Below are 12,379 nucleotides of genomic sequence, written 5' to 3' on the forward strand. Positions count from 1 at the left end.
AAGAAATACAATAAATAAAATATTATACATCGGGTGAAGCTCTCAACTCATCTCTTGACAGAACTTCCTTCTGTCAGTTACACGGCACTTCTCTCACCAATGCAATATCACTTAACACCTTAAACTGGAAAAGCCATGAAAGGTGCTGGACCTTGACCCCACACTCACAGGTGACATCTTCACCAATCGCACACCTGCTCATGACACTTCACGAGTTTGCTTTTTCCTCATTGGTCAATGAGGACGTCATCCATCTTATTTCTCCTTGAGAAAGTCTCTCGTCGTCGTCATGTTTCCTGTCCATCTGAAAGTTGTTCTGTGACAGACAAAATGCCTCAAACCAAGTCTCTCGTCTTACATACAGCGTGGATTTACACTACGCACTATGCTATACCTCCGGTTTCAGTCAACAGTATGCTTGGATCTGGAATAAATCTCATCCTAGACAGGATATAGGCCATGAGGCAATCGGGGTCATAACAATGCACAATAGTAACAATATTAATTATAATGAAACAAATTGTTTTAATCTATTTCCTTACATCATGTGAAATAAGATATATATTTTTTAACCTGAAGAACAGGTTAAAAAAAAATATATAATTGGACAGTGATAATTTCCATTCTTTAGTGGTCAGGTAAAAGGAAAACATGATGAGAATATCAACGGCGATGAGGGACCAGCCGACATCACTCAAGGACCGGCAGTGTTCTGGACGGAGTACGTCATCCGCCACCGTGGGGCGCCCCAGCTGAGGTCCCCGGCGGCACAGCTCTCCTGGGTGGAGTTCCTCATGCTCGACGTTCTGCTCCTCCTCCACCTGGCTCTCTTCCTTCTCGTCTTCGTCTTACGGCGGATCTTCAGGGTTGTGGCTGCTAAAATCTTCGGTAAAGACAGCGCCAAGATAAAGAAAGAATAGGACTGCGTTCGTCGAGTCCTTTAAATGATCTTTAATTAATACCTTGGTAATGAAGGCAACAAATATTATGAACCAGGAGTTATAATTTTAGCTTACACAGCCAGCACCTTCTGGATGACCATCGCTGCTGCCTGATGTCAATTTAAATAAAGATAGCGGGTTGCTTGAATACTTTTAGTGTCCAAAGTATATCAGGGTCTTATTAATAACGTGATACAAGAAACATATTTATTGAAAGTGTCACTTCCCATAAGATTCAATGGACCAACATGGAAATATTAAAGAAAAAACATTACTTAGTAAATTCTTGTTAAAGTACACTTGAGGTAATAATTAATCTTCAGAATTTGTTAATAATAATTTATTGTAATGGTTCAAGGCTGTCACCTTCTAATGTACACACAGCTATCTTGAGGTTATCTAGAGATGATTTTGGGGCATAGTGTCCCCGCGGCCCGGTCCTCGACTAGGCCTGCACCCCCAGGAAGCAGCCAGTAGCAGCTGTTTAACTCCCAGGTACCTATTTACTGCTAGGTAACAGGGGCATCACGGTGAAAGAAACATTTTGCCCATTTGTCTCCGCCTCCACCGGGGATCGAACCCGGAACCTCCGGACTACGAATCCGAAGCGCTGTCCACCAAGCTGTCAGGCGCCCTCAATAACTCCAATATTCCAATATAACAATCAGCTCACAATAAACATGATTCAAATGTGATATACCGTTCAATAAATACTTTATATATTTGTGTTTATAAAACTCTATAACAAAGTTTAATATATTTCCTGTATTTTACGTAGATAAATAATTTAAATCAACAGACTGCTGCTAAATGTTGGAACACTAGGTGTTGGGTGTTTGAACCAATTTGAACATTGTGTGTTGGAACATTGGGTTTTGGAACACTGGGTGTTGTAACGTTGGGTATTGGAACACTGAATGGTAGACCACTGGGTGTTATAACACTGGGTGTTATAACACTGGGTGTTGGAACACTGGGTGTTAGAACGTTGGGTATTGGAACACTGAGTGTTGAACCACTGGGTGTTGGAACATTGGGTTGTGGAACACTGGGTGTTGGAACATTGGGTTGTGGAACACTGGGTGTTGGAACATTGGGTTGTGGAACACTGGGTGTTGGAACATTGGGTTGTGGAACACTGGGTGTTGGAACATTGAGTGTTGGACCATTGGGTGTTGGAACCATGAATGTCAGAACATTGCATGTTGTAAATTTGGGGTGTTAAAACATTAGGTATTGGAACATTGATCATTGGAATAGTTGGGTTTGGAGCATTGAGTTTTAAAACACTGATTTTTGGATCACTGGGTATTCGATCACTGGGTATTGAAATAGTGAGTGTTGGATCTTTGTGTGTCAGAACACTGAGTGCTGGAACACGTGGTGTTAGAATACTGACTGTTGGAAAACTGGGCTTTGGAACAATGAATGTTGGAACATTGAGTGTTGGAACATTTGGTGTTGAAACACTGGGTCTTGGAGCATAGGGTGATGGAGCACTGGGTGTTGGAACACTGGGTGATGGAGCACTAAGTGATGGAACACTGGGTGTTGGAACACTGGGTGATGGAACACTTGGTGTTGGAACACTTGGTGTTGGAACACTCGGTGTTGGATTACTAGGTATTGAAACACTGGGTAATGGAGCATTAAGTGTTGGAACACTGGGTGATAGAGCACTAAGTGTTGTAACACTGGGTATTGGAACACTGGGAGTTGGAATACTGGGTGTTGTAATACTGAGTGTTGGAACACTGGATGATGGAGCACTAAGTTTTGGAATACCAGGTGTTGGAACACTGGGTATTAGAACACTGGTGTTGAAACACTGGGTATTAGAACACTGGGTGTTGGAACACTGGGTGTTGGAATACTGGGTATTGGAACACTGGGTATTAGAACACTGGGTGTTGGAACACTGGGTGTTGGAATACTGGGTGTTGGAACACTGGGTGTTGGAATACTGGGTATTTCGAGCATTGGGTTTTGGAACTTTGGAGGTTGGAACACTGGGTGTTGGACCACTGGTTGTGAGAACATTGAATAGTGGAACATTAGGTGTTGAAACATTAAATATTTGAACAGAGGGTGTTGGAACGCTGGGTATTGGAATACAAGGTATTAGAACACTGGATATCCGAATACTGGGTGTTTGAACAGTGGCTAATGGAACATTCTGAGATGGAACACTGGGCATTGGAACATTCTGAGTTGGAATACATGGTGTTGGAACACTAAGAGTTGGAAAACTGCGTATTGGAACACTGAGTATTAGGAACACTGGATGCTGGAAAACTAAGTGTTGGAACATTGGGAATTGTAACTCAGGGTCCTGGAACATTGGTTGTTAGAGCATTCTGTGATGGAACACTGGGCATTGGAACATTGAGCATTGGATCTTTGATTTTTCGATTATTGGGTGTCGGAACATTTGGTCCTGGAACACTGGGTATTTTAACACTGGTTCATTCACCCAGTGCCCCAATACCCAGTATTGAAATATCAAGTGTTCCAATGCCCAATGTTTCAAAACACAATGTTCCAACACCGAGTGTTCCACCACGCGATCTTCCAACAGTGTTTCAACACCGAGTGTTCCAACATCCATTGTTCCAACACCCCATGTTCTAAAACCAAGTGCTGCAATACCAAGTGTTCCAATATAGTGTACCAACATACGGTGTTCCAACATCCAAGGATCAAACTCAAAATGTCCCAACACCCGTTGTTGGAATATCCAGTGTTGCAACACCCATTGTTGGAATATCCAGTGTTGCAACACCCATTGTTGGAATATCCAGTGTTGCAACACCCATTGTTGGAATATCCAGTGTTGCAACACCCATTGTTGGAATATCCAATGTTGCAACACCCATTGTTGGAATATCCAATGTTGCAACACCCATTGTTGGAATATCCAGTGTTGCAACACCCATTGTTGGAATATCCAGTGTTGCAACACCCATTGTTGGAATATCCAGTGTTGCAACACCCATTGTTGGAATATCCAGTGTTGCAACACCCATTGTTGGAATATCCAATGTTGCAACACCCATTGTTGGAATATCCAATGTTGCAACACCCATTGTTGGAATATCCAATGTTGCAACACCCATTGTTGGAATATCCAATGTTGCAACACCCATTGTTGGAATATCCAATGTTGCAACATCCATTGTTGGAATATTCAGTGTTGCAACACCCATTGTTGGAATATTCAGTGTTGCAACACCCATTGTTGGAATATCCAGTGTTGCAACACCCATTGTTGGAATATCCAATGTTGCAACATCCAATATTCCATAATCCAGCATTTGAACACAAAATGTTCCAGTTTACAATTTTCCAATTCCTAGTGTTATAGCAAACAATGTTCTTACACCAACCTTCTAATACTAATTATTATAACAACCAAAGATCCAACATAAAGTGTTCATTTGTTCGAAGTGTTCCAATTCGCGGTGTTCCAACACCAAAAGATGAAACACTCAGTGTTCCGATACACAATGTCACATAATTCAATGTTTCAATACCAAGTATTCAAAGACCCATTGCTCCAACAATTGATTGTTCTAACACTCAGTGTTCCAAATTTCCAGTTTTTCAACACCCAATGTTCAAAACACCTATTTTGCAATATCCAATGCTACAACGCCAATTTTCCAACAACCAGTGTTCTAAACCCCAGTATTTCAATATTCGTTGTTTCAATACTAAATGTTTTGACACCCAGTGTTGCAATATGCAGTGATCCAACACCAATTGTTCTAACTCCCAGTATTCTAAGACCCATTGGACCACCTCCTACTGTTCTCACATCCTTTGTTCGAATATCCAGAGTTATAACATCCAATGTTCCAAAATCTAGATTACAAAACCAAATGTTCCAATGTTGCTAAACTCAGGGTTCCAGTACCCAAAATTCCAATACTCAATGTCTGTACAACATATGTTGCAATACTCACTGTTCGAATACTTAGCATTCCAACACCCAGTGTTCCAAAACTACATGTTACAACACCTAGTCCTCAACAGCCCGTCCTCCAAACAAAGATCCAAAAATGATTCCATCCACCCGCCAAACCCCCTGTTTATGAATGAAAAGCGGTTTACACACGACTCACAACTGATTTCGTTCGAACACTTCCGGAACAAGTGCTTCACTGACGAGTTTTGTTCGAACCACTTCGCTATAAATGCTTCACCCACGTACTACAAATGCAAATAATCGCCAACCGAACCTAAACACCTAACCTAACCTAACCTATGCCTATATATGCACAATATGCTAATAAATTATAATATTAATTTATACTTGCGAAAATTCCCGTTTTGAATGAACGGCATGTTAAAATTTATGAATGCGTCTGCGGGGTCGACCGCTGGATGTAATGGACTTGAGTCGAGGACGGGTTGCAGTGTGTTAAAATACCCAATGTTGCAATTCACAGTGCTCAGGTACGCATTACTCCACAAACCATTGATCTCATAATTCTCTGATAATGTTGAATAGTAATAATTTACTTGGTAGATACGTGGCCTTGTGAGAGATGAACCATCAGTGGATAAAGTCTCGCGAAAGGGTCCAGTTGTAAAGTGTACTCACCTAGTTGTGCTTGCGGGGGTTGAGCTCTGGCTCTTTGGTCCCGCCTCTCAACTGTCAATCAACAGGTGTACAGGTTCCTGAGCCTATTGGGCTCTATCATATGTACACTTGAAACTGTGTATGGAGTCAGCCTCCACCACATCACTTCCTAATGCATTCCATTTGTCAACCACTCTGACACTAAAAAAGTTCTTTCTAATATCTCTGTGGCTCATTTGGGCACTCAGTTTCCACCTGTGTCCCCTAGTGCGTGTGCCCCTTGTGTTAAACAGGCTGTCTTTATCAACCCTGTCGATTTCCTTGAGGATCTTGAATGTGGTGATCATGTCCCCCCTAAGTCTTCTGTCTTCCAACGAAGTGAGGTTTAATTCCCGTAGTCTCTCCTCGTAGCTCATACCTCTCAGCTCGGGTACTAGTCTGGTGGCAAACCTTTGAACCTTTTCAATTTTAGTCTTATGCTTGACTAGATATGGACTCCATGCTGGTGCCGCATACTCCAGGATTGGTCTGACATATGTGGTATATAACGTTCTGAAAGATTCCTTACACAAGTTTCTAAAGGCTGTTCTTATGTTAGCCAACCTGGCATATGCTGCTGCTGTTATCCTCTTGATATGAGCTTCAGGGGACAGGTCTGGCGTGATATCAACCCCCAGGTCTTTCTCTCTCTCGGACTCCTGAAGTATTTCATCTCCCAAGTGATACCTTGTATCTGGTCTCCTGCTTCCTACCCCTATCTTCATTACATTACATTTACTTGGATTAAACTCTAACAGCCATTTGTTCGACCATTCCTGCAGCTTGTCCAGGTCTTCTTGAAGCCTCAAGCTGTCCTCCTCTGTCTTAATCCTTCTCATAATTTTGGCGTCGTCAGCAAACATTGAGAGGAATGAGTCTATACCCTCTGGGAGATCATTTACGTATATCAGAAACAGGATAGGTCCAAGTACAGAGCCCTTTGGGACTCCACTGGTGACTTCACGCCAGTCTGAGGTCTCACCCCTCGCTGTAACTTTCTGCTTCCTATTGTTTAGGTACTCCCTTATCCACTGGAGCGCCCTACCAGTTACTCCTGCCTGTTTCTCCAGCTTATGCATCAACCTTTTATGGGGTACTGTGTCAAAGGCTTTCCGACAGTCCAAAAAAATGCAGTCCGCCCACCCTTCTCTTTCTTGTTTAATCTTTGTCACCTGATCGTAGAATTCTATCAATCCTGTAAGGCAAGATTTACCCTCCCTGAACCCATGTTGATCGGTTGTCACGAAGTCTCTTCTCTCCAGATGTGTTACTAGGTTTTTTTCACAATCTTCTCCATCACCTTGCATGGTATACAAGTTAAGGACACTGGCCTGTAGTTCAGTGCCTCTTGTCTGTCACCCTTTTTGTATATTGGTACTACATTATCAGTCTTCCATATTTCTGGTAGGTCCCCCGTTTCCAGTGACCTACTATACACTATGGAGAGTGGTAGGCAAAGTGCTCCTGCACACTCTTTCAATACCCATGACGAGATTCCATCCGGCCCAACAGCTTTTCTCACATCCAGCTCCAATACGAGCTTCTTGACCTCATCTCTTGTAATTTCGAACCTATACAAGGTCACCTGGTTTGCTGCCACCTCTTCTAGCGCCGCGACATCTCCCTGTTCTATTGTAAAGACCTCCTGGAACCTTTTGTTGAGTTCTTCACACACCTCTTTGTCATTCTCTGTGTACCTGTCCTCGCCCACCCTAAGTTTCATCACCTGTTCCTTCACTGTTGTCTTCCTCCTGATGTGACTGTGTAGTAGCTTTGGTTCGGTCTTGGCTTTATTAGCTATATCATTTTCATACCTTTTCTCAGCTGCTCTTCTCGCACTGACGTACTCGTTCCTGGTTCTCTGGTATCTCACTCTACTTTCTGGTGTTCTGCTATTACGGAAGTTCCTCCATGCCCTTTTGTTCAGCTCCTTTGCTTTCATACATTCCTTATGAAACCACGGATTCTTCCTTTGCTTCTCTGTTTTTTCCTGTCGGGCTGGGACAAACCTGCTTACAGCCTCCTGACATTTTTGGGTGACATAGTCCATCATGTCTTGTACGGACTTGGTTCCGAGTTCTGTGTCCCAATGTATATTCCATAGGAATTTATTCATTTCCTCATAGTTTCCCTTTCGGTACGCCAGCCCTTTGGTTCCCAGTTCTTTTTTGGGGGTGATAATTCCCAGCTCAACCAGGTACTCAAGGCTGAATACACTATGATCACTCATTCCCAATGGGGCTTCCAACTTAACTTCCCTTATATCCGACTCATTTAGGGTAAATATCAGATCAAGCAAGGCTGGTTCATCCCCTCCTCCATGTGGGTCTCTGTTACCCCAATCTATCTACCCATGGTTGAAGTCTCCCATGATTAGAAGTCTGGATCCGTTCCTGCTAGCCACAGAAGCTGCTCTCTGTATTATATTGATGGTGGCCAAGTTGTTTCTATCATATTCCTGTCTGGGTCTTCTGTCATTCGGTGGGGGGTTATATATGACTACTATTATAATTTTCTGTCCTCCAGTTGCTATGGTGCCTGAAATGTAGTCACTGAAACCTTCACAGTTCTGAATTACCATCTCTTCGAAACTCCAACCTTCTCTTAGTAGCAGAGCTACACCACTTCCTCCTCTCCCTTCTCTCTCTTTCCTCACTACATAGTAGCCCTGTGGAAACACTGCATTTGTTATGATTTTCGTTAACATTGTTTCTGTGAGTGCTATTATGTCTGGGTTTTCTTCTAGTGCCCATTCTCCAAGTTCACTTGTTTTATTTGAAATCCCATCTATGTTAGTGTACATCGCCTTAAAGCTCACTTTCTTCTGTTCATTTTCATGTCCCTTTCTTGGCAAGCATTCTGCTGGTGTGGGAAGCTGTTCTGTGGGTGAGAGGATCTGTGAGGTGGCTTGCAGGGTCTCAGAGGATTTTGGAGTGGGGGGTGGGGGTTTAAGGGAAGGGGGGACAGGTAGGGTGTGGGTTAAGGAGGTAGGGGGGACATGGAGGATGCGGGGTGAGGGGGGAGAAGGGATAGGGAGGGTATGGGATGAAGGGGGAGGGGGGACAGGGGGAAAAAGGTGGGAGGGGGGACATGATGGGAATGGGGAAGGGGTGTCAGGGTCAGAATGGGGGGGGGAGGGAGGGTTGGTGGGGGCAGGTAGGGTGAGGGGAAGGGAGGGTTTCTATGCAGAGGAGGGTGGTGGTGTTAACCCCCCCCCCCCCCCTCTGGTGTTGCTGGGATGCTGGTTTTGGGTTCTCCTCTTGTCTCTGGGACTATTGTTTTGAGGGCTGTGATTTCCTGGTTTGCTCCTCTCTCCCTGCGCTTCCTCCTTGCCTCTGCTGCCCTGGCTCTCTCCTCCTTCGTCCTGTCCCTCTGCAGGAATACTTTTTTGTATCCCTCCATATGCTGCAGACGACTCTTCCTTTCGAGAACGTCCTCCTTCGTGGTTTCGTTTGTAAACACCACCTTTACAAGTCGGTTTCTGTCCTTGTTGTATCAGCCCAACCTGAAAACCTTCTCTATGTTATGTACAGCCCCTTCCATCTTTAACCCCTTCAGTAGCCCATGTACTGCCTCTCTATCATTGCCATTCCATTCTTGCCTGTTGGATCCTTCCTGTTCTTTGATGCCTACAACTACCACTGATCTTTTTCTCTCCAGCAGTTGAGTGGTGCACCTTGCTGCTTTCTGTGACGTAGCTGCTTGCATCGCTACCTCCCTCACTGTGTCCATTGCTTCTGAGCTCTTTTTCAGTATATCCGCAAATGTATCAGGTACAGAGGCATTTCCTTCCAATGTAACATTCCCACCTTCCCTTTGGATGATAATCTGATGCTCGGTCTCTTTATTTTTCTCCGTGAGAGATTTGATCTCCTCCCTTGCTGATGCTAGCTCACTTTGCAGATTGTTAATTGTAATCCTCATTTCATTCATCTCCCTCCTGAATTCCTCCAGAACTTGGGTTAGCAATTCCTTTGTTTGACCTCCCTGGCTGCTTCCCATGTCCCTGTTGCGGCCTCCTGCCACTTTATCCCTTGTCAAGAGAGAGAGAGAGAGAGCAAGAGAGCAAGAGAGAGAGAGAGAGCAAAAGAGAGCAAGAGAGAGAGAGAGCAAGAGAGAGAGAGAGCAAGAGAGAGAGAGAGCAAGAGAGAGAGAGAAAGAGAGAGAGAGAGAGAGATGTTACGGACCCGGATTCAGCGTCCGAGCACGGAGCAGTGACGACCGCGCCATCTGTGGGTCAGCTCCCGAAACCCCCTCCAAACGGACGACGACACCTGGTGAGGACGACGTGTACTGGCTACGAGGGCCAGTTTCCAGTCCCGTTCAGTGCTCAACACCGCCGCCGCTGACCTCTGGTGAGGTGGTGCTCAGACTACAACGCCATCTATGGAGTGGATATGTCAGGCGTTTGTGTCTGAGCCTGTAAGTGAGGTGTTTTAGTGTCCCTGTTATTGATGACGTGTCTGCTTACAGAGTCGACCTGGGACTGCTGTGATGGAAGTTGAGTCAGGCTACCCAAGGCAGCCGTCTTCATACCTTGTGCCTTACTGTAGCAGCTGTGAGTCGCCTCCCGGAAGAACACTGTGGTGTTACCCTGCCAGTGGAGTGGCAGTAGAAGGATTACCCGGGACCGACTGCTGGAGACGATTATCCACTGGGGTATTGAGGACAGGAGAGTGATTTGTGGTATCACACGAGGCTCCTGACTAGGGCGTTACCCTAGTATCGCTCGTGGAGTGGCCTGACCAGCGTTGCTGATCCGGAACCTGCCAGCAGACCTGCTGGACTTGTGGTTGACGGCCTCCACGGCGGTGCCCCCAGTGGACCTGTGTTTTGGCTGACCTGTGGCCAGGGTAGGCTCAGCTTCTCAAAGGATTCGTTGTGAGGCCACGAAAGCACCGAGGACTTGGCACCGAGAGTTTGGACCCAGAGTCTTCAGGAGAAGACGATTGTATAATACCCTTGTGCAGTGTTAATACCCCTCCCCCTGTGTAATCTTATATTATTTATTTGGTGATGGTAATAATTATAATCTTAAGTTCTTGCCTTTATTTCCCTTCCCCTTTAAGTTACTTGCGTCACGGATCACATCCCTTGATAGCCACTACTGGCTTGGGGCCGGATACAACTTCCTCTAACAACATCAGAGTAAGAACCCCGTTGCGTCCCGAGAGGGCCGTAACATAATTGGCATCCCCAGCGGGATCCGTCCCCTTGTAAAGTATGTTTGACATGGGTGGTGAAGTGGCGTAATCCCTGTATATAATTCCCCCTGTGTGTGACGATTGGGACGTTATACGCCCTGTGCGGTGCTCAAGAGTGACTAAGTGCGATATTGTGCAGTGCGGTGCTCGCTGTGATTAAGCGATTAAGTGCAATATTGTGTAGTGCGGTGCTCGTCGTGATTCAGTGCAATATTGTAGAGCGAAGTGTTCGCTTGGATTCAGTGCAATATTGTGTAGTGCGGTGCCCGAAGTAATTACGTGCAATATTGGCAAGTGCAGTGTTTGGTACGATACAGTGCAATATTGGCGTAGAACAGTGCTCGGTGGGTTAAGTGCTAACGTGAAAGCGGTGTGTTAAGTGCTAGTTGAGTGTTCCATCTGTGACCATGGCAGAAAAAGCTACCATCGATGATCTGGACGATGTGCAGACTTTTCTGAACAGAGAGGACTGTCTTGCCAGATTAAAATATCTGAGCAAACCAGAACTAGTGCTAGTTAGTGCCTACTTGGAGATAAAGATCCGTGCCAGTGATTCCCGGGTGGAGATCTTATCCAAGGTTCACCGGCATTTGAAGGCCGAAGAAAAGCAAGAAAGTGAGGCACTAAGTACCAAGGAAAATGAAGAAGTTGCTTCCACTGAAAAGGAAGATAAAGGTAGTGACATTGACAGTGATGCAGGAGAGCTAAATATAAGTTTGCTCACAGTCAAAATGCCTGCCTTAGAAATAAATCGCGAGATAGAGTGGAAGAAGTTAGAATTAGAACGAGAATTAAAAGATAAAGAAATGGAGATGAAAGATAAAGAAATGGCGATGAGGCGTTTAGAATTGGAAGAAAGGAAAGAAGAACGAGAAAGAGAAGAGAAACGAGAAAGAGAAGAACGAGAAAGAGAAGAGAGACGAGAAAGAGAAAGAGAAGAGCGAGAAAGAGAAGAGAAACGAGAAAGAGAAGAGCGAGAAAGAGAAGAGAAACGAGAAAGGGAAGAGCGAGAAAGAGAAGAGAGATGAGAAAGAGAACAGCGAGAGAGAGACGAAAACGAAAGACAGAGACAACATGAACTAGAAGTATTACGATTAGGCGGTGGTCGGAGGCAAACAACGGACACCAGCAGTTTCGATCCGGTAAGGAACATAAAAATGGTCCCCAAATTCAACGAGAAGGAAGTTTCAAAATTCTTCGCAGCCTTCGAGAAAGTCGCTGCCTCTTTGGAGTGGCCAAGGGAGAATTGGGCCATCATGATACAGTCAGTCTTGACTGGGAAGGCCCAAATCGCCTACTCCACGTTATCCCTTGACGACTCCGGCGATTATGACAAGGTGAAGAAGGTTGTGCTCATGGCGTACCAATTGGTACCTGAGGCATACAGGCAGAAGTTCCGAAACCTGAAAAAGACCTCAGAACACACATTCACCGAATTCGCCACAATCAAGGAGCGACTTTTTCAGGAATGGTGTGCCTCTCGGAAGGTGGAGACCAAAGAAGACCTCGAGCAGCTTGTACTGCTAGAGGACTTCAAGGATTGTTTGTCTGGAGACCTGAAGACGTATCTAGAAGAACAGCAGGTAGAGACCTTGAGTGCAGCAGCCACA

The 12,379-nt window shown here is 45.0% G+C and overlaps 2 protein-coding genes across 2 annotated transcripts; both read right to left on the bottom strand.

The window, feature by feature from the left end:
• Positions 1-208: 208 nt before the first annotated feature.
• On the bottom strand, positions 209-3,252 carry LOC123749239 (uncharacterized). The gene is made up of 2 exons (XM_045731355.2): positions 2,341-3,252; positions 209-316 (listed from the first exon to the last, which is right to left on the bottom strand). Exons 1-2 carry the CDS (start codon positions 3,250-3,252, stop codon positions 209-211), a joined length of 1,020 nt encoding a protein of 339 aa, XP_045587311.2.
• Positions 3,253-3,646: 394 nt separating this feature from the next.
• Positions 3,647-4,255, bottom strand: LOC123749228 (hepatitis A virus cellular receptor 1-like). Its single transcript, XM_045731345.1, has one exon. It carries the CDS (start codon positions 4,253-4,255, stop codon positions 3,647-3,649), a length of 609 nt encoding a protein of 202 aa, XP_045587301.1.
• Positions 4,256-12,379: the final 8,124 nt, after the last annotated feature.

The sequence above is a fragment of the Procambarus clarkii genome, chromosome 4 (assembly GCF_040958095.1).
Source record: "Procambarus clarkii isolate CNS0578487 chromosome 4, FALCON_Pclarkii_2.0, whole genome shotgun sequence".
NCBI classification, from domain to species: Eukaryota; Metazoa; Arthropoda; class Malacostraca; order Decapoda; family Cambaridae; genus Procambarus; species Procambarus clarkii.